General features: G+C 49.0%; 1 protein-coding gene across 1 annotated transcript; it reads left to right on the plus strand.

Annotated features, from left to right (window-relative positions):
• The first annotated feature begins 7,792 nt into the window (after nt 1–7,792).
• Nucleotides 7,793–13,727, plus strand: UBE2S (ubiquitin conjugating enzyme E2 S). Its single transcript, XM_012750226.3, has 4 exons — nt 7,793–8,047; nt 8,688–8,835; nt 10,278–10,468; nt 13,258–13,727. Exons 1-4 carry the CDS (start codon nt 8,045–8,047, stop codon nt 13,570–13,572), a joined length of 657 nt encoding a protein of 218 aa, XP_012605680.1. The 5' UTR covers nt 7,793–8,044; the 3' UTR covers nt 13,573–13,727.
• The last annotated feature ends 9,246 nt before the right edge of the window (nt 13,728–22,973 follow it).

Here is a 22,973-nt window from a genome sequence, read left to right on the forward strand (position 1 = left end):
TCTTTTTTTTTTTTTTTTTTTGAGTCAGAGTCTAGCTTTGTTGCCCAGGCTACAGTGAGTGCCGTGGCATCAGCCTAGCTCACAGCAACCTTACACACCTGGGCTCAAGCGATCCTCCTGCCTCAGCCTCCCGAGTAGCTGGGACTACAGGCATTCGCCACCATGCCCAGCTAATTTTTTCTATATATATTAGTTGGCCAATTAATTTGTTTCTATTTATAGTAGAGACGGGGGTCTTGCTCTTGCTCAGGCTGGTTTCGAACTCCTGACCTCGAGCAATCCGCCCGCCTCGGCCTCCCAGAGTGCTAGGATTACAGGCGTGAGCCACCTTGCCCGGCCTCTTTTTTCTTTTTAATTTTTTTTTTTTTAATGTAGAGACAGGGTCTTGCTCTTGCTCAGGCTGGCCTTGAATTCCCAGCCTCAAGCAATCCTCCCACATCAGCCTCCCAGAGTGCTAGGATTACAGGCTGAGGAACATCTTTTTGCATACCACTTAGTGCATTTGCTTAGCTTCCTTTAGGATAAGCTCCCAGGAGGTGAGTGGCTGGGTGGAGGGGGCAGGTGTGTTCTGAAGACTTTGTGAGACAGTGCTAACTATAACCCAGAAAGCCGGTGCCAAGTCCACGTATGTGAGAATGTCTGTTTGCTCCCGCCCTCGCCAGCACTGTGTGCTTTTCTGGTTAATCTTGGTGTGCATCAAAGGTGCCGGTGTTACAGTCAGTAAAGGCAGCTCCCGGAGCACTGAAGAAGTCTCTGTCTTGACTTCTGGGGGTTGCAGAGTGGGACTGAGCCAGGCAATTTAAGTGCTGGGGTATCTGTCACTGGAGAGAGACCTGGTCCATTCGAGGACATATTTGCAAATCACAAGGGCCCCTTCCACCCAGGAACGCTCTAACTTCAGCTCTGGAGGAACCAAGGAGAGTGGCTCTTGCAAATTAGCCTGTGCAGACACCTCAAGTTGGAAAGGTCACAAGTGACTGCTCAGACGTACTCAGGCTACTAAGGGACAGAGAACCTGCTAGAACCACAGACGGTGGACTCTGAAGCCCACGAAAGGACGCCCAACCTTGCTGGGAAGACAAGATAGGCAAATAAGACTAGAGATCTTATTTTTGCTCATGATTGCCAAACATTTTGAAGATTGCTGATATTTAGGCTCCCTCCTGGGTCAGGACTTGGACGCTGGCTGTTTCCTCTGCCTGGAATGGTTTTCCTCCAGATTCCCACAAAACTTGCTCCCTCCAGTCCTTTATATCATTTTTTCAAATGTCACCTTCTCAATGAGTCCTACTCTCTCTAAAACTGCCCCCAGCATTACTGAACCTCCTTAGCCTACACTAATTTTTACAGCAATGAATATCTTTCAATATACAAACTTGACTTACCTGTTAACCCAGAACCTCCCCAGTGTGAGCACAGCAAGTCCTGCATCCTGGGCCGCCCCCCTGTTCTCAGTGCTGATTGTTTATCTGTCTCCCCAGCGGAACGGAAGCCCTGGAGGGCAGGGATTTTTTTGTTTCCTATCTTGTGCTCTGATGTGTCCCAAGCACCCAGAAGAGTGCCCGGTGTATAGTTGGTGCTAAATAAGTAGTACAGGTTGAAGGAGCAGGTCACATCGTATGGTGATGAGCCAAAGGAGGAGAACCCTGCCAAAGGCCACGTGGCAGAATTGCAAACTTATGTGCTCTTTCATCCTTCGAATTTCTAGGAATTTTTCCAAGAGTTTCTCCTTCAAAAATGTGCACAGCTGTCCTCACGGAAGCACGGACAACATGCTCACTGTGAACTGCAGGCAGCTGAGGGACGCAAACTGCAGGCAGATGTGTTTATATGTGGATAATTGTGCCTCTACAGAAATGCTCAGGAATTGCAGGGAAGAACACATGGTAACATGTTAATCGCAGATTCCCGAGAGGGATGAGGAGGGAAGGAGAGTAAGGAGGGCTAGAGCAGCACCTCCAACTGTTACCTCCTGCACCTCAGTGACTGTGTGGATGTCCCTCCAAGCATGTATGTCTTTTTTAATTTATAATAATACAGATGCAGGCCAGGGCCGGTGGCTCACGCCTGTCATCCTAACACTCAGGGAGGCCGAGGCGGGCGGATTGCTCAAGGTCAGGAGTTCAAAACCAGCCTGAGCAAGAGCGAGACCCCATTTCTACTATAAATAGAAAGAAATTAATTGGCCAACTAATATATACAGAAAAAATGAGCCGGGCATGGTGGCGCATGCCTGTAGTCCCAGCTACTCGGGAGGCTGAGGCAGGAGGATTGCTTGAGCCCAGGAGTTTGAGGTTGCTGTGAGCTAGGCTGATGCCACGGCACTCACTCTAGCCTAGGCAACAGAGTGAGACTCTGTCTCAAAAAAAAAAAAAATTACAGATGACAGAGTGAAGATTAGTTTCTGAAGCCAAAGGGACAATTTAGTGTTCACTGAACAAAAGTAAATGTATGGGTCACTAGTATTAGCAAAGAAGGGACACCCCTTCCCCACCCCATCTTCTGACAGTTCCAGTCTCCCAAAGGACTGGGAAGGCTGCCCACCACTAGGCCACCCCGTAAGGAGTTCCCAAGTCTGCCCCTTTCTTCCACCCTTTCCTCCCATGGCCAGCACCCTAGCCCAAGCCACAGTCAACACACTGGGCCCCTCCACTCCCGTCTCTACCCAGCAGCTCTGAGCTAGAGTCTCAATACAAGCACCAAATCCAGGCACACCTCGGGACCAAAACTCCTCAGTGCCTGCTCAGGGCTCTCCCAAGCTCCTCACTGTGGCCTGGCCAGGCCCTGCCTGGCCACCTCTCCCAGCCGGGAACATTCTTCCCTTAGATCTCTTTTTTTCTCCCCACCCCTCTGGCTTTCTTTCAATTCTCCCATCACAGTATTTTTTTTTTAATTCTTTTTAAATGCTGGACTTTCCAGAGTTGAAAGTCCCGTTAAATCATTCTCAGAACAATCTATCTCTTCTGAACAAGCTTCTCAAAGACTTAGAACACCTAAGTCTGTCAGCAAAGCTGTGTCCCAGAACAGGGATACGGTGGTCCTACGACAAACATCATCACCAGAGAATGCTCATCCTCAGAATACCAACAGGAACGTGATGATGGGAAGACTTTGTTCTCAAGTATTCCTGAGAGCAGGAACAGCATAATAGAAGAGGCTCAGTGCCCTGGATTACAAGATTTAATTGAAGTGAACCATGATGAAAATAAGATAAACTTTGAGATGGATTGTTTATGCAGTGAAAGAATGAGTTTGCCTCTTCTTGCTGGTGGAGTAGCAGATGATATTAATACTAACAAAAAAGAAGAAATTTCATCAGCCTGAGAAAGAGCAAGACCCCATCTCTACTAAAAATAGAAAGAAATTATATGGATAGCTAAAATATATATAGAGAAAAAATTAGCCGGGCATGGTGGCGCATGCCTGTAGTCCCAGCTACTCGGGAGGCTGAGGCAGGAGGATGGCTTGAACCCAGGAGTTTGAGGTTGCTGTGAGCTAGAATGACACCACGGCACTCTAGCCCGAGGAACAGAGTAACACTCTGTCTCAAAAAAAAAAAAAAAGAATAAATAAATGATAAATAAATCTATTCATCTCACTCTGGGGGCTTTTCAGAGATTTTAAAAAATAAATAAAAATAGGCCTGGCGTGGTGGCTCACGCCTGTAATCCTAGCACTCTGGGAGGCCGAGGTGGGCGGATTGCTCGAGGTCAGGAGTTCGAAACCAGCCTGAGCAAGAGCGAGACCCCATCTCTACTATAAATAGAAAAAAATTAATTGGCCAACTAATATATATATATACAAAAAAAAATTAGCTGGGCATGGTGGCGCATGCCTGTAGTCCCAGCTACTCGGGAGGCTGAGGCAGCAGGATTGCTTGAGCCCAGGAGATTGAGGTTGCTGTGAGCTAGGCTGACGCCATGGCACTCACTCTAGCCAGGGCAACAAAGCGAGACTCTGTCTCCAAAAAAAAAAATAATAATAATAAATAAATAAATAAATAAAAATAAAATAAATCTAAACATTTTTCTTCCCATTATCAATGCTGTGATATATTCTTAGACTATGGAAAATTTGGAGAACATGTGTTTGTGTTCACTTCTATTCAATCCACTTATGTAGTATCATAGAATGTTTCAATATTCGGTATTCATCTAAGTGTCTTTTAGATATGATACTCTTTCTCAAGGGAAGTGGAGATATTTTGCACATTAACCATGCAGAATAAAAAATATACTGTGCCTTGCTTTCTTGTTTAAAATGTATAAGCTTAGGCCGGGTGAGGTGGCTCACACCTGTAATCCTAGCACACTGGGAGGCTGAGGTGGGTGGATCATTTGAGCTCAGGACTTCAAAACCAGCCTGAGCAAGAGCAAGACCCCAGTCTCTACTAAAAATAGAAAGAAATTAGCCAACTAAAAATATATAGAAAAAATTAGCCGGGCATAGTGGCACATGCCTATAGTCCTAGCTACTCAGGAGGCCGAGGCAGTAGGATTGCTTGAGCCCGGGAGTTTGAGGTTGCTGTGAACTAGACTGACACCACAGCACTCTAGCCCGGGCAACAGAGTGAGACTTTGTAAAAAAAAAAAAAAAAAAAATATATATATATATATATATATATATATATACACACACACATATATATATATGCTTAAACCTAAGTATACTTATTTAGAGCTTATAAATGTTCTTTAGAGTAGTTAAAATATATTAAACTTCAATAGAATTTTTAAAAATAATAACAGCTTTATTGAGATGTAAACCAAATATCATAGAATTTACCCATGTAAAGTGCACAATTCAAGGCTGGGCATAGTGGCTTACGCCTGTAATCTTAGCACTCTGGGAGGCTGAGGCAGGAGGATCACTTGAACCCAGGAATTTGAGGTTGCAGTGAGCTATGATGATGCCACTACACTTTAGCTGGGCAACAGAGCAAGACTCTGTCTCCAAAAATAAAAAATAAAAACATAAAATAAAATAAAGTGCACAATTCAATGGTTTTTAGTATATCCACAAAGTGGTGCAACCATCACCACAGTTTTAGCACGAAAAGAAAATCTAGGCATGGTGGCTCACGCCTGTAATCCTAGCACTCTGAGAGGCCGAGGCAGGAGGATCATTTGAGCTCAGGATTTTGAGACCAGCCTGAGCAAGAGTGAGACCCCGTCTCTACAAAAAATAGAAAGAAATTATCTGGACAACTAAAAATATATAGAAAAAATTAGGCAGGCATGGTGGCACATGACTGTAGTCCCAGCTACTCAGGAGGCTGAGGCAGAAAGATTGCTTGTGCCCAGGAGTCTGAGGTTGCTGTGAGCTAGGCTGACGCCACGGCACTCTAGCACAGGCAACAGAGTGAGTCTCTGTTTCAGAAAAAAAACATAAATACAGAAAAAAAGGAAGAAAATCTACACCCATGAGCTATCACAGCCCTATCTCCCATCCCCCATTCCCAACCCCTGGCAACAACTACCGAGTTTCCCAGAAAATAAGACCTATCCATAAAATAAACCCCAGCAGGATTCCTAAGCATTTGCACAATAGAAGCCCTACCCTGAAAATAAGACCTAGTGATGAGCTAGGAGCCTATCTGCACAACCCATGCATTTTGTCGCGGAGCGTTAAAGAGTATGAGCACTCCCTCTCATCTGCCCCATGACAGCTCTATTGCTCAACATGAGAGATTGGGGCCAATAATTCTAAAGAAAATAGATTTGCAAGAAATTCAAGATGGAATTCAGGGTTTGGAGAGTTATGATGATGTTCCAGAAGATGACTTAACTATATTTGAATAAATGTAGATTGTTGTACCATACTTTAAAAAAATAACACATCCCCTGAAAATAAGCCCTAGGGTGTCTTCTTGAGGAAAAATAAGAGCCTGTTTATTTTCGGGGAAACATGGTAATCTACTTTATGTCTGTATGGATTTGACTTTTGGACTTTCATATAAATGAAATCCTATAATATGTAGTCCTTTGTGTCTGGCTTTTTTCACTTAGCATGTTTTTAAGGTTCATCCATATTGTACTGTGTATCAGTACTTCATTCCTTTTTTGGCTGAATAATATTCCATTGTATGGATATACCATGGTTGGTTTATCCATTCATCAGTTGATTAACTTCTGGGTTGTTGCCACCTTTTGGCTATTGTGAACAATGTTGCTATTTGGGTATGACTTTTTGTGTGGACATATGTTTTTATTTCTCTCTACCTAAGGGTAGATACTTAGGAATAGTATTGCTGGGTCACATTGTAACTGTAACCTTTCAAGGAATTGCCAGACTGTTTTCCAGAGTAGCTACCATTCTACATTCCCATCAGCAGTGTATGAAGGTTCCAACTTCTCCATGTCTTTATCAGCACTTGTTATTGTCTTTTTTTTTTTTTTTCTTGAGACAGAGCCTTACTCTGTTGCCTGGGCTAGAGAGTGCCTGTGGCATCAGCCTAGCTCACAGCAACCTCAAGCAGTCCTTCTGCCTCAGCCTCCGAAGAGGCTGGGACTACAGGCATGCACCACCATGCCCAGCTAATTTTGTCTATATATTTTCAGTTGTCCAACTAATTTCTTTCTATTTTTAGTAAAGACCTAGTCTTGCTCTTGTTCAGGCTGGTGTCTTTTTGATTATAGCCATCTTAGTGGGTGGGAAGTGGTTTTGATTTGCATTTCGCTGATGGCTAATGATGTTGGATATCTTGTCATGTGCTTATTTGCCATTTGTACATCTTCTTTGGGAAAATGCTACTATGGTTTGAATGCTCCCTCCAAAACTCATGTTGAAATTTAACTGCCAATGTAACAGTATTGGGAAGTACAGACTTTAAAGGTGATTAGGTCCCCTCTCCAAGAAACTGTGTCTATTTCCCAGACAGGGAAACTGAGTCCTGTTTCCCTGGACATGGGTCAGTTACAGGCAGAACTACGTCCTGGATCATCTCGGACTCTCCTGACTTCTCCCCTTGCCATCACAAGGGACCCCAGTGCCCATTTGCCATATAAGGCAACTGAGGCCGGGAGTTTGCGATGAGTCCAAGCAGGTGTGAGGGTCATACACTTCAGGGCCAGGCCGACAAACCTCTCAGGTCATTCTCACTGGTCTTTGAGCTTCCGCAATAAAGGACATGGGTCATAGGTCATTTCCAGCACAAAATGGCGCCTTATAGAAAAATGCAGACGGATTTCCAGCGCCCCCGCCCAGACGAGGGGGCGCAGGCGGGAAGACACACTTCATTTGCAAATACAGAAAATCAACGAATTTCTTTGGCCAGTAGAGAGTACGCGGCACTAAGCTGGGTCCCCATTGGTTGCTCTCCATTCCTGCCCGCCTCTCCGCACAACCTTCTCTGTTAGTGATTGGCCCATGTGAGTCTCGTGACCCATCACGAGCGCCTGTCGCTATTTGCCCGAGCCCCTTCCATCACGCATTTAAAACCCCAGAGTCCTGCCTCCCCTCGCCCCGCCCTGGCCCCCTAGGTCGACCGTTAGTCGCGTGCGCGACTTCCTCGACGTCAGGACGTGCGCGCGCGCGTGCGCGTATCTTATTCAAATGGCCCAATCAGCAGCCGCTTCAGCCTGCGGCGTCCCCTTCCTCTCTACTCTCCCTTCTCAACACCTCCATTCTCCGGGGTCCCCTCCACGACCCCACACGCCCCTACTGGCCGGCCTGCCATGCAACTGCCTCCCACCAATGCTCACTTCTGACCGCAGTTTGTGGAGAAGGGGGCGAGCGCGTCGAACGCCAAGGAACGTGCGCGCTGACGTCACGGGTCGTGGCCCAGCGCTAGGGCCGCGAGGGGGCGTGGCTTGCGGGCGGCTATAAAGAGGCCGTGGTGCGCGCGCGGCAGGCTCAGTGCGGCCGGGCAGCGGGGTGGGCGCAGTTGTGGGCGCTGTGGGCTTCGGAGGCAGCGGGGAGCGGAGCGAGGCCGCCGGGGCCTCGCCAGGGCCGCAGCTGCAGCAGTGGGGCCCCCCGCCCCGGCCAGCGGCCCAAAGAGAGCAGGAAGTGGGCCGGGGGGACCCGCCCCCGGCCGGCCGCAGACATGGTAAGAGCGGGCAGTGGGGCTTGAGAGGGGCGGTCGGGAGTTTCCCTGAAGGAGGGGTCTCTAGAGCTTCTCGCGGGCGGCTTTGAGGGATTTGAGGGCCAGCCTGGGGGTCCTGGGCCAGATTGGGCCCAAGGGCTGTCCTGCAGCCGAGGCGGGAGCCTCGGCCGCCCACAGTCTCCCAGACCAGGAAGGCCTGGCGGAGCCTCCCCGAGGGCTCCGGGCGTTTTGCAGGACGTCTGTGGGTGTTACCTGGAGCAAGGATGCCCCGCCGCCATATCCAGGCCTGAGCCTGGGGTTTAAGGATTGTTTAACCAAAATTAGGTGGGAATTGGGGACAGGATAGGTCAGGTTTAGGGCCTACCGGTAACCAGTGTGGGCTAACGTGGGCCTGTGATCGGGCTTTGGGGGTTTCTGGGGTAGATGGAGTTCTCCCCAACACCCCACGGAAATTTGCCCCCATTTCTGTTGGGAGGTCAGCTCCTCTAAAGCAGCCTGAAGTATCCTGAGTGGGAGTCTGGTAGCCCAGGGGTGATTGAGAGCCTGGGACCACAGGGTCAAGCCCAGGGCGGCCACTGAATCATTAAACCCTCCAGGAAGTCAGATTGCCAGCTGCTCACCTTCCTCTCCCATCTGTTTCCAGAATTCCAACGTGGAGAACTTGCCCCCTCACATCATCCGTCTTGTGTACAAAGAGGTGACAACGCTGACCGCGGACCCACCTGATGGCATCAAGGTCTTTCCCAATGAGGAGGACCTCACCGACCTGCAGGTCACCATTGAGGGCCCTGGTGAGTTTGGAATGAAAGAAGGGGCTGCTTTATAGATTCCTCCCTCATCCTAATCTGGAACAGATGGCCCGGAAGTGCCCATTACAGGCTGGCCTTGTGTCAGGTGCTGGGGACGCAGTGGTGGATAGGACAGGCATGGCCATCTTGTGATGCTTATGGTCAGCAGGGCAGAACACCACAAATGACAAATAACTATGTATCCTTTTGCCATAGTGTTTAGATGTACTTGGTCACTGAGGGAGCATATTTTGAGGACCTTTCCTAGGTTTGGGGTTAGGCTGTCAGACGTGGCTTCTCTGGACCTGAGAATGGGTAGAAATTACATAGGCATGGGAAGAGAGTTCCAGGTGGTGGGAATAGCAACAGCAAAGGCCTGAAGGCTGGGCCAGATAATCTCAAACTCCATTTTGTTGTCAGTGTCAGGGATTCTAGAGACATAGCAGGGAACAGGCCAGACACATCATTGTCAGGGAGAGAGGTAATAAATAAACGATTGCATGTGATTGTTTAATCCCACATGTGCATAGCGGTTTAGAATATCATTTCATGCAAACTACATTTCTGTTATAACCTAAATTTCTACAACGTAAGCCAAGATGTTAGAAGAGCACGTGAAGGGTCTTTAGCATTGTGATGGTAGGGAGGTGGTCAGGTTAGACCTTCCTGAGGTGGTGACATTTGAGGTAATTCAGGCCTTGCTGCATGGGATGGCTGGGGGCAGGGATCAGGAAGATGAGAAGGCTCCTGGAAAGGCCCCAAGGCAAGCGAGGATGGGTGCTTTGCAGGCACAAAAAGGAGAAAATTGATTGTGGAAAAATCGGGCAGATCTTAGAGGGTTTCTAGGCTCCTGTAAGGAGTTTGGCAAGGAAGCTGGTGAGGGTTTAAAACAAGGGTGTGGTGGGTCTCTCCAGAGCTGCTGTTGACTGTAGTGAGGAGGGAGGGTCTGGGAAGAAGCTGGAGGCCAGTCAGGAAGCAAGACCTGGAGGGCGGGGGCCCAGATTGCTGATGGTGGGGTTGTGAGGACCTGTTTGGACCCAAGCAGGTGGTTGAGAGAAACGTTCGCTAATTGGGGAAGGCTGAGGAGTTGAGAAAGTGTCAGATGATTTGCCTGAAAGGCTTTTAAGTAGATGTCTTCCAGGAAGACAAGTGGGTACTCCTGGGAGGGGCATGTGACTGAGACAGTCACTTGAGGGAGGAGGAACATTCATGGGGTGGAGAATAGAGCTTGTTGGTGACTCATGGGGGGTCCTGCAAGGTGGGGCATATCTGTGTGATGAGCCCTGAGAACCCAGCCCTTTTTCATTCTCAAAACTCCCTCATCCTGGTGGAGGAGCCTGCAGGGCACCTGTCTCATAGCCAGATCATGGAGCCTGGGCTTTGGGTGTTGTACAGTGCCTGGGAGTCCCAAGTACCCTGACCCGTTTCCCCCACCTCCACTCCAGAGGGGACCCCATATGCTGGAGGTCTGTTCCGCATGAAACTCCTGCTGGGGAAGGACTTCCCTGCCTCCCCACCCAAGGGCTACTTCCTGACCAAGATCTTCCACCCGAACGTGGGTGCCAACGGCGAGATCTGCGTCAATGTGCTCAAAAGGGATTGGACAGCTGAGCTGGGCATCCGACATGTGCTACTGGTGAGTTCCGGGCTGGGCCTGGGCCTCCCTCCTTCTCTGACCATCCCGGTGGTGTCTGAGCCAAAGTGCTTTATTTAGTTTTTTTAAAATTAACTCTGAAGTCGTGGAAAATTTCCACAGAAAAATCCAGGTTCATAGCTTTTCTGAAAAATTCTGGAAAGCTTGGCAGTGTTGAACCCAGGGCACCAAGGATTGCTGTGCAGTGTCCAAGGGTACCTTGCTGCGCAACAAGTGATGGGTTTGTGTAGTGGGCCAGTTTTCTAACCAAAGTCAAGGGTCTGGTAAAAGTGGTTTTTTAAAAGTATAATTTACATACCGTAAAATTCACTGTTCTAAAGTATATAATTCAGTGGTCTTTTCCCCCCTCCTCCCCACAGAGTTTCACTCTGTTGCCTGGGCCAGAGTGCTGTGGCATCAGCCTAGCTCACAGCAACCTCAAATTCCTGGGCTCAAGAGATCCTTCTGCCTCAGCCTCCAGAGTAGCTGGGACTACAGGCATGCACCACCATGCCTGGCTAATTTTTTCTATATATTTTTAGTTGGCCAATTAATTTCTATTTTTAGTAGAGACGGGGTCTTGCTCTTGATCAGGCTGGTTTCAAGCTCCTGACCTTGAGCGATCCTCCCATCTCCACTTCCCAGAGTGCTAGGATTACAGGCATGAGCCACTGCACCGGCCACTAGAATGTTTTTATAAACCGGTGTTTCTCAGCTGGGTGATTTTGTCTCCCTAAGGATATTTTGCGTTGTCAGGAGACATTTTTGGTTGTCACAACTGAGGGGGCTGCTTAGTGGCATCTGGCAAGTGGAGGCCACAGCACACAGGACAGCCCTTGTGTGCAGCACAGAAGGATCCAGCCCCAGTGTTGGGCAAGGTGGAGGCCCTCTGGACTAAGCCCTTGCTTCAAGGTCCTCACGGGCCTCTTGAAGCATTTCAGCCACCTGCTGCCTCCTTCACCCCTCCCACAAGCTCAAAAACTTTGTTTTTTGGTGGGTTTTTTGTTTGCTTCTTTTTTTTTTTCTTTTGAGACAGTCTTACTCTGTTCCCCGGGCTAATGTGGCATGATCACAGCTCCCTGCAACCTGAAACTCCTGAGCTCAAGTGATCCTCCTGCCTAAGCCTCCTGAGTAGCTGGGACTACTGGCCCATGCCACCACACCCAACTAGGCTTTTGGTTTTGGTTTTGGTTTTTTTTTTTGTTTGTTTTTTTGAGAATGAGTCTCACTTTGTTGCCCAGGCTAGAGTGAGTGCCATGGCGTCAGCCTAGCTCACAGCAACCTCAACCTCATGGGCTCAAGTGATCCTGCTGCCTCAGCCTCCTGAGTAGCTGGGACTACAGGCATGCCTCACCATGCCTGGCTAATTTTTTTCTATATATATTAGCCAATTAATTTATTTCTATTTATAGTAAAGATGGGGTCTTGCTCTTGCTCAGGTTGGTTTTGAACACATGAACTCAAACGATCTGCCTGCCTCGGCCTCCCAGAGAGCTAGGATTACAGGCCCGAACCACCGCACCCGGCCTGTTTTTCGTTTTTTTGTAGAGACGGTATCTTGCTTGTTGCCTGGGCTTGTGTCAAACTCCTGACCTCAAGCGATACTCCCACCTCAGCCTCCCAAAGTGCTAGGATTACAGGTGTGAACCATTGCACCTGCCCAAAAAGGGGGGGTTGTTATTTTTTTTACTAAATTTCTAATGATCCTCAGGGGCATGTGGTAGAGAGGATGGGGCTTTGGGGTTTCCTGCAGGGGAAACGATTGAGCTCCAAGGTAAACAGACCCCACACCTTTCCACCTGCACCACTTCTCCCTGGGGTGGCAGTGGCAGCTGCTAGGGACATTGGTGTTGAGCTCCAGCCTGTTGGCTAGTGGGTCTACACTGTGCCTCTACTTTGGGGGCGCAGTGGTAAGAATTAGGGTGGGGTCTCGTGTTCCTGGTCATCAGTGATGACTGCTGAGCCTGGTGTACTTCATGCATGTGTCACAGCAGCCCCAGGGAACACCTCTGTCACCTGCTCAAAGCCAGGCTTGTTTCTTTGTTTCTGGAGGTGTTCTTTTTGGGTTCCCTTTTGGAAGGAAAGTGGGGCAGGGGGCAGATGTCACTTTAGAGGGTCCACCCAAGGCTGCTGGAGGCCTGGCTGCCGGTCACACCTGTGCTTCACTTTCCTCCTTAGGATGGGCTGGTGAAGGGCTGTTGAGAGGATTGGCCCCTTCCTGAACTGCCCTTGAGATACTCCTCAGGCCTCCAGTCCCTCTTTTATTTACATCTTGGTGCCATTCCAGCCCATCCAGAGTCTCCTGGCTCTGAACTTGGGATTCCTGTTAAAGCTGGTTACAGGTCAGGATTTAGGATTCACTTAGAATCCAGCAGACCCAGGTGTGACTTCCTGAGGCAAGTCCCCTCTCTCTCTCCATCCAGGCCTTCATTGTACCAGAGGGCCTCTGAGGTCACGCTGGGCTGCGCAGAGGCCAGTTCAGTACCAGGATAGGACCCAGGCCTGGGGCTCAGGCAGGCAGTGGACTCCTCAAGAGGAGCCTGGCTTTTCCTCCGCCACCCAACAAGGGCCTCAGAGAACCAATAACATTAAACCAGTGGGCCTGTGGCATTATGTCCTTTTTGGAACATTTACTGTGAGCAAGGCAATGGGGGGAAGGAAGCCTCTGGGGGGAACAAAGATGAGAAGGACGCTGGGAGAGCCGGCCTGGACCTGATCGTGGGGGCTGAGTTGAGGGCAGAGGAGCCCTGCAGGTTACCCAGTCCTCCCTGACCCTGGGCCTCTCCCCACAGACCATCAAGTGCCTGCTGATCCACCCCAACCCCGAGTCTGCACTCAACGAGGAGGCAGGCCGCCTGCTCCTGGAGAACTACGAGGAGTACGCGGCCCGGGCCCGCCTGCTCACGGAGATCCACGGGGGTGCAGGCGGGCCCAGTGGTGGCAGGGCCCTGGCTGGTGGCGCTACAGCTTCCTCCACTGACCCTGGGGCCCCTGGGGGCCTGGGAGGGGCCGAGGGTCCCATGGCCAAGAAACATGCTGGTGAGCGCGATAAGAAGCTGGCGGCCAAGAAAAAGACGGACAAGAAGCGGGCACTGCGGCGGCTGTAGTGGGGCTCTCCTTCCTCCCACCCTGACCCCACCATCCTCTCCTGTCCCCTCCTTCCAACCCTGTCTCTAAGTTATTTAAATTATGGCTGGGGTGGGGGAGGGCACGGGGGGCACTGGGACCTGGATTTGTTTTTCTAAATAAAGTTGGAAAAGCAGCTTCTGTTCCTCGCAGATGCCCCAGGACCATTGTGTCTGCCACATGTTTCAGGGCAGTTGGTGTCCCTTCTCTGTCCCTGAGTCCATGTGATGGCTCATGTACTGCAGCACTGGGTCCATCCAAGCTTGCCAGGTCTCCTGTTGGGGTTTGGGACCGCCTCTCCATTCTGTGGGAATGTGGAAAGTATAGCGCCTCCCCAGAGTCAGTTCCGATCTAAAATGGAGTGAGGAGGGGGTCTGGAGCCTGGGGTCCTGCTCTGCTACTCCTTCTGAAATGGTAAGTTGGCGCTTTCCCTTCTTGTCCTGGATGACCCAGGTGTGTGCTGCCTTGGCTTACCGTGTCTGGCCAGTCTTGTCCGATTCTGGGCTGGGGCAAACCTCCGTCACCCTGCATCATCTGATCCCTGTTCTACCCTTGATTGGTTTTTTCTTTATGGGCAACAAAAGCACTTTGCCACGTATATTTCTGCATTAGCAGATCACAAGCCTATTTGAGAGAAGTCTGGGCATGCCTGTGCTTTTGCAGGCTGAAATCAAGGCATTCACTGGCCATGTTCTTTTGTCAGGTCCTCTTCCAAGCTCATGACATTGTGGGTGATTTCAGTTCTTGTGGCACTGCAGGCTCCTCTCAGCTCCTAAAAGCTGCCCCTCCGTGTGCCCTGGCAGGCCTGACCTAGGGTCCCATTCCCTTCATGTGCTCAACAGAGTTGGCCAGGCCCATCCACTTCCTCTTAGCTCCAAGTCAGGTGATGACCATCTAGTCTCGGATGAGATCCAGTCATCCTCTCAAGCTTCTGCCCTGGGTGGGGGAAGGATTATCCTGGGTGTGCTTGCGGTTGTGTGGGGAAACTTAACATTCTACTGATGGACTTAGGTTATTTGGATTAATGTCTCATTTTTAAAAAATGCTAAATCAATATCTTGAAAGCATTACATTGTTTACAATATAGTAAAAAATATCCAGGCTAAAATCTAAACATTCTGACCCATTGGTAAGTGGAACTCTTTTGTCCTGAGGGAATTTACCCGACATAGCGAAGCAGGTGAGGTCAAAACCTAGGGCTCCAGGAGTTTGAGGCTGCAGTGAGCTGTGATCACACCACTACATTCCAGTCTAGGGGACAGAGCCAGACCTTGTCTCTAAAAAAAAAACCCTGAACTCAGCCTCAAGGAGTGACTGACCCTATGTTGAGCTGGAATCCCACCCCACCCCTGCAACCAATGGCAACTCCCAAGGTAAAGGTGAGCCAGAAGTAAATCTATACCCCGCCCCCCACCTTCAAGGCTACAGGCAGGGAGAGTGAGCAGGACAGAAGGGAAATCAGACCAAATCCACACTATGGTGGGCAAGATCTCAAGCCCTATGTTTATCATAAAGCTTCTGCATGAGAGAAGCAAACAGTCCTTTCTGAAGGAAGTCACCTTCATCCCAGGCCTTGGGGGGCCCAGTCGAATAATTAGCAAGGAGCTGCTGTGATATAATAAAAATACATATTTGGTCTTGGTCCCCAACAGAGTTCCTAAATCCCTTGGAATTTTCTGGGTACTAGGAGCATTCTTTGTTCTAATGGATTCCCTCTTGGTGGGCCCCTGGATAGCTCCAAGGCAAGATTAGAGTGTTGGGAATTTCAGCCCCATCCTCCCTAACCAAGCTCTGGGAGGAGAGGGGCTGGAGGTTTAGTTCAATCACTGCTGGTTGATGATTTAATCATGCCTTCATTGTGAAGCCTACATATAAACCCTAAATGATGGGATTGGAAATGTTTCTGAGTTGGCGAACACATGGAAGTGGCGGAGGGGTGGTATACTCCGCATACCTTGCCCTGTGCAAAAGGATTAATCCAAAAATATATAGAGCTCCTACCTACAGGCCGGGTGCAAAAAGTGGCTCAGGCCTGTAATCCTAGCACTCTAGGAGGCTGAGACAGGAGGATTGCCTGAGCTCAGGAGTTCAAGACCAGCCTGAGCAAAAGCGAGACCCCGTCTCTACTATAAATAGAAATTAGCCAAACAACTAAAAATAGAAAAAATTATCCGGGCATTGGTGGCGCGTGCCTGTAGTCCCAGCTGCTTGGGAGGCTGAGGCAGGAGGATCGCTTGAGCCCAGGAGTTTGAGGTTGCTGTGAGCTAGGCTGACGCCACGGCACTCTAGATCAGGCAACACAGTGAGACTCTGTCTCAAAAAAAAAAGCTCCTACAAATCAACAAAAAGGCAACACAGAAGAAAAATCTGCAAAAACACTTGAACAAAGCTAGGTGTGGCCCATGTCTGTGGTCCTAGCTACTTGGGAGGCTAAGTCAGGAGGATGGCTTGAGCCCAGGAGTTGAGGCTGCAGTGAACCATGATTGTGCCACTACTCCCCAGTGTGGGCAAAGAGGAGATCCCTGTCTCTAAGAAAAGAAAATTTTAAAGATAAAAGTTTCTACAGATGGGGATGGTGGCACATGCCTATGATTCTAGCACTCTGGGAGCCCAAGGTGGGTGGATTGTTTGAGCTCTGGAGTTCAAGACCAGCCTGAGGAAGAGTGAGACCCCATCTCTACTAAAAATAGAAATTAATTGGCAAACTAAAAATATACAGAAAAAATTAGCCAGGCATGGTGGCGCATGCCTGTAGTCCCAACAACTTGGGAGGCTGAGGCAGGAGGATTGCCTGAACCCAGGAGTTTGAGGTTGCTGCGAGGTAGGCTGGCACCATGGCACTCTAGCCTGAGCAACAGAGTGAGACAGTCTCAAAAAAAAAAAAAAAAAAAACGTACTATACATAATGTTAAAGCTAAGACACATGCTGTAAGAGAGCCTGAGTCAAGTGCAAGAGGGTGGATGGTACAGTAATGGATTAATTCAGTGGACCTGGGTTGCTCAAACCCCCACACATTCCCCAAAAAGGCTTGTTTTTAGGAAGTCTAGCCATTGGCTCCTGGGAGATGTCTCCTGACCCTTGGAATATCCTGCATGATAATGATGTCATTGTTTGCCTGCATGTTGGGCCATACTGTATCAATTTGACCTGGGAGGTATGGACTCTTACCTGGGTTCTGCATGACTGCCTTACATGGGTGCCCCATGGCTCCAATAAAAACGCTGGACATCAAGGCTCAGGTGTGTGTCCCTGGTTGGTGATACTTCATATGTGTTGCTGTGTTGTCATACATTGTTGCAGGAGAATTAAGTGTTAGCTTGTTTCTGGACTCTCCTGGACTTGGCCCATGTACCTTTCTCTGTAGATTTTCATCTGTATCCTTTTACTGCAATAAACCATAACTGTGAGTGTATCACTTCTTCCAAGTCCTGTAGGTCCTTCTAGCAAATCATCAGTTCTGGAAGTGGCTTTGGACGCCCAATACAGTTTCCCTGTGATTAACATCTTACATTAGTATGGTGCATTTGTCACAATTAATGAACCAATATCAATACCTTGTTATTAACTAAAATCCATACTTTATTCCAATTTCCTTTTTGGACCTAACATCTTTTTTTTTTTTTTTTGAGACAGAGTCTCACTTTGCTGCCCAGGCCAGAGTGAGTGCCGTGGCATCAGCCTAGCTCACAGCAACCTCAAACTCCTGGGCTCAGGCAATCCTCCTGCCTCAGCCTCCTGAGTAGCTGGGACTACAGGCACGCACCACCATGCCTGGCTAATTTTTTCTATATATATATTAGTTGGCCAATTAATTTCTTTCTATTTATGGTAGAAACAGGGTCTCGCTCTTGCTCAGGCTGGTTTTGAACTCCTGACCTCAAGAGCAGTCTGCCCGCCTCAGCCTCCCAGGGTGCTAGTATTACAGGCGTGAGCCACCGCGCCCAGACTGGACCTAACATCTTTTAGAAATATAACATCACATTCCACTTCTAATGCCCTGATTACATTACAAAACGTCATAGTACTTTACATTCAGTTGCTTTATCTTAGGCTCCTCTTGGCTGCACTGGTTTCTCACACTTTCTTCGGAGTTGACCTTGACAGTTTTGAGGAGTCCTTGCCAGGTATTTTGTGGGCCGCTCCTCTGTTGGGATCGATCTGATGTTTTTGTCATGGTTAGCCTGGGGTTATGGGTTTTAGCGAGAAGGACCACAGAGGTAAAGTGCCATGTTCATCACATCCTATTAGGGGCACATCCTATCAACATGACCTATCAGTGTTGCTGTGGACTTTGATCACCTGGCTGAGGTAGGATTTGTCAGGTTTCTCCACTGTAAAGTTACTCATTTTTCCCCCTTCATATACTGTATGCTTTGAAAGCCCAGTGTTAATTTGCATTTCCCTTAGCATTAGTGAGATGGAGATTTTTTCCATATGTGTCACTTGTATTTACTTTCCTGTGAGTGGTCTGGTCACAGCCTTTGGCCATCTTTCTGCTGGCTTGTAAATCTTTCATACATTTGTGGAAACTATATATCAAGAAAACTAGTACTTATGAAATGAGTTGCAAATATCTCTTCTCAATTTTTTTTAACCTTGCTTTTATTTTTTTGCCATGACATCATTTTGTCATTTTTTATATGATCAAATTTACTAATCTTTTCTTTTACATTATCTGGGTTTCTTGTCCTATTTAGGAATGTCTTGTCCATCATGATGTTATAAAAATAATATCTGTTAGTTCCTTTTGATTCTTTTTTATGTGTGTGTGTGACAAGGTCTCATTTTGTCACCTAGACTAGAGTGCAATGGCATGATTGTAGCAAACTGCAACCTCCAACTCCTGGGCTCAAGCAATCCTCCTGGCATAACCTCCCAAGTAGCCAATACTAGAGGTGCTCTCTAAATAAATAAATAACATACTATTTGGGTTCAGCAGGGACAGGGGGTTATGCCCCAGCTGCTCAGGAGGCTGAGTCAGGAGGATCGCTTGAGCCCAGGAAATCAAAGCTGCAGTGAGCTATGAATGTGCCACTGCACTCCAGCCTGGGTGGCAGAGAGAGACCCCATCTCAAAAATAAATATATTGTTAATTAATTAAAATAACTATTTGGGTAAGGTTTGGGGCACTCCTTTGTGTAAAGAAATACCAACTGAAATGAAAGCAAAATAGGATATCTTTCACTTATCAACTTGGCAAAAGTTTAAAAGTGCACAGCCCCGTTAAGAATATGGGGAGACAGGTATTGGACGTGCTGTTTGTGGGAGTGCGAGTCGATGCAATGTCTCTGAAACACAGCAACTGTCTGCAAAATGGAAACGACACATTTCCTTTGACCAAGCACTTCCACCTCTAGGACTTGCCCAACAGATGCGTTCACACAAGTTGCAGAGGCTGCCGTGCTGCAGAGCGTCCCGGGCTGTGGGGTGCAGCAGCAAAAACTGGAATCCCTCACTGGTACGAGCAAGCGTGAAATGGATCTATTCATTCACTTGTTCGATGAATAAGTATTTCCTGAGCACCTACCACGTGCCAGAACTGTGGTAGGTGCTGGGGTGCAGAGCAGAAGAAAATGTAGGCACCTGCTTTTGTGTGTTTACCTGTAAATCAGGGAGACAGACACTAAACCAGTAAACCACAGACCTACCAAGATGGGCTCAGAGTGCGCTGAGAGATGAGGGGACCCCACGTGTCCACTAGCTTCTCTGCTTTCACACCCCGTCAAAACCTAGCGGTGGGCCGGGCGCGGTGGCTCACGCCTGTAATCCTAGCACTCTGGGAGGCCGAGGCGGGCGGATTGCTCGAGGTCAGGAGTTCAAAACCAGCCTGAGCAAGACCCCGTCTCTACCAAAATATAGAAAGAAATTAATTGACTAACTAAAAATATATATACAAAAAAAATTAGCCGTGCATGGTGGCGCATGCCTGTAGTCCCAGCTACTAGGGAGGCTGAGGCAGTAGGATCGCTGAGCCCAGGAGATTGAGGTTGCTGTGAGCCAGGCTGACGCCACGGCACTCACTCTAGCCTGGGCAAGAAAGTGAGACTCTGTCTCAAAAAAAAAAAACAAAAAAAAAAACCTAGCGGTGGACAGTGGCACAGCAGCGAGCCACACGGGGAATGAAGGCCTGGGACAGGCTGCAACATGGAAGAGGCTAGACACAAAGGCCATGTAGTGTGTGGTTCTGTTCATATAAAATATCCAGGAAGGCAAATCCACAGAGACAGAAAGTCCACTGGTGGCTGCCAGGGGCCTGAGGGACAACAGGTGGAAGTGACTTTTTCATGGGAACAAGGTTTCCATTCAGGATGATGAAAATGTTCAGGATTAGGCAGTGGTTGTGGTTGCACAACTTTGTGAAGACTACAAAAATCATGAAATTGTGCACTATGAAAGAGTGTATTTTATGTTATGTGAATTATATCTTGATAAAAAAAATTGAGGAAAAATGTCTTGGTTTAGAACAGTAAGCATTTGTTATATGTCTCGAGGGGAGGGTCACATGGGCGGGGGTCCCTCGGCCCCCTCCACGAGTCCCTCTGCAGGTTGCCCCCGCTTGCTTGTTCGCATGGCAGACGCACAGTCCAAACAGCACCAGCAGGGCCCTTGAGGCCTGGGCTCAAAACTGGCACTAGGTCACTCCCGCCACATTCTGTCGTCTGAAATGGGTCACTGGTCAGCCCGCCTGTCGAGGGGTCAGGAAGTAGCCTTCACCTCCTGCCTGGGGATCTGCAAGGCCACGTTGCAAGAAGCTTGGATACAGCGAGGGGGTGGAGAATTGGGGCCACTTTGCCTTGGCCTTGGCCCCTGAGGAGGTGACATTGGGACCTGAATGTGGGGAGGAGCCTGGGGCCAGCTGTGTGATTCCAGGCCCAGCGAGGAGGCTGAAGCCTGGGGACCGCAGGGAGAGTGGGCAGGAGAGTGGCTGCCAGGGCCTTGCATGAAGGGTTTGGGCTTTTACTCCTTGTGAAATGGATAGGTGGTGGCCAAGGGGGCAATGGGTCCAATTTATAACTTGTAAAGATCAACCCCTGCTGCGTGGAGAATGGAAGGACCAAGAGGGGAGCTGGCGAGGCCGTTGGCACTGGGAGAACAAGTGCGGCCTGCAGGGTGGCAGGAGGCTGGAGGGGCAGGACCAGAGTGGGCATTCCAGGCAGGAATCAGGGGCAGAGGTGTGGGAGGGTCTGGGGGAAGGCCACGTGTTCAACAGCAAGAGGGGACCAGAGTAGGGCAGCTGGCTATCCAGGCTGTGTTTCAATAAGTGGGGGTGGGAATGAGCGCAGCCGGTGACCGCGCGTGTGCTGATGGAGAAAGGGGCCCCGCGCATGCGTGAGGTAGAGCTGGGTCCAAGTCTGCATCTGGCTCGCTCCAATCTGCGTAAAAACTAAAAAGATGAGATGTGCGTGGACGTGTGTGAAGAGTTCCCCAGAAGGAGGAACACGAGGCTGTCTCGGGCTGGGGTTCTGAGTATATTTTCTTCCCCTGGTTGCTCTCCTTCCACTTGCAGTTTTCCAAAGCCACGTGCACATTTCATAATGAAAGACTCTAACACAGACAATTTTATTCTAGCAACTGGCTACAAGAGAAACAAAGAGGAATCAATATAATTCCTAGACAGAGCAGAATCAGCTGGGGCGGAAATGCCACGGAGAATGGGATGTCACAAAAACACACAGGCAGCTGGGTGGGCTCACAGCCACCCGGACCACGGCACAAACCTGGAACCCCACAGGTGTTAGTGCCTGTGTATTTGGAACCTGACCATTGCTTTGTGTGCAAATAGTCATAGACATGGGAAGACATTTGTGATCATTTTAGTCTATCTGTGAAAACATTTATAATAATAAATATTCATTAATTCATTACTGCAAGAAAGATTGGTGGGCATGGCCAGGCAGGCTCTGTCCTGAGCTTTTTGTGCATTTAACTTTTTCAGCAACTCTGGGAAGTAGGGTCTGCTGACGTGCGTGTTGCAGACGAGGGAAGGCACAGAGGAATTGAGGAATTTGCCCAAGGTTGCACAGCCAAGGAGCAATAGAGCCCCAATAGAATCAGTGCCAGCCCCTCCCCTGAACAGAGCCCTGAGTCCGCTGCTGTAGGCAACCTGGAGCCCCCAGTGCTCTGTGAGGCCTAGGGCTTGGCAGTCTCCAGGGTACGTACTTACTGTACAAGCATTTACTGGACAAAGTGCTGGAGACACAGCAGCAAACAAAACCGAGATCCTTGCCTCGTGGAGTTCTGAGGAAGGCACTCATAATGGCCCATATGGCATTGGCTGGGCACAATTGGCAGAGCTGGGATTGGAACTGAGGCAGCTTGACTCCCTTGGCTGCTGGGAACCACTAACCCTGGACATCACCCTTGGATGCTGGGATGACATGGGGGGCACGGGGGAAGGTTCCTGACAGCACCGTATCCCCACTGCCTCTGGCCTCCACTGTTTTTGATGAGAAGTCAGCTGTGTTCATCTTACTGTGGTACCTCTGTATGTGACAAGTCGCTTTTGCTGTTTTTCAAATTTTCTTTTGTCTTTAGCTTTCAGCACTTTTACTGTGGTGTGCTGGGATTTTTGTTGGTGGTGGTGGTTTTATTTTATTTTATTTTTATTTATTTATTTATTTTTTTGAGACAGAGTCTTGCTTTGTTGCCCAGGCTAGAGTGAGTGCCGTGGCGTCAGCCTAGCTCACAGCAACCTCAAACTCCTGGGCTCAAGCGATCCTGCTGCCTCAGCCTCCCGAGTAGCTGGGACTACAGGCATGCGCCACCATGCCCGGCTTATTTTTTCTGTATATATTAGTTGGCCAATTAATTTCTTTCTATTTATAGTAGAGACGGGGTCTCGCTCTTGCTCAGGCTGGTTTCAAACTCCTGACCTCGAGCGATCCACCTGCCTCGGCCTCCCAGAGTGCTAGGATTACAGGTGTGAGCCACCGCGCCTGGCCGGTGGTGGTTTTATTATTATTATTTTTATTTTTGAGACAAGGTCTCACTCTGTTGCCTGGGCTAGGGCATAGTGGCATCATCATAGCTCACTGCAGCCTCGTCCTCCAGGGCTCAAGGGATCCTCCCGCCTCAGTCTTCCAAAGTGCTGGGTTTACAGGAGTGAGCCATCGCACCTGGCCTTATTATCTTTGTTAGAGGGTCTTGGTCTGTCACCCAGGCTGGAGTGCAGTGGTGCAATCACAGCTCACTGTAACCTTGAACTCCTGGGCTCAAGCAATCCTCCCACCTCACCCTCCTGAGTAGCTAGGACTAAAGGCACACACTGCCACACCAGGCCTGGTTTTTTTTTTTTTTTTTTTTTTTTTTGAGACAGAGTCTCACTTTGTTGCCCAGGCTAGAGTGAGTGCCGTGGCGTCAGCCTTGCTCACAGCAACCTCA

This window comes from Microcebus murinus, chromosome 32, assembly GCF_040939455.1.
Source record: "Microcebus murinus isolate Inina chromosome 32, M.murinus_Inina_mat1.0, whole genome shotgun sequence".
Classification (NCBI taxonomy): domain Eukaryota; kingdom Metazoa; phylum Chordata; class Mammalia; order Primates; family Cheirogaleidae; genus Microcebus; species Microcebus murinus.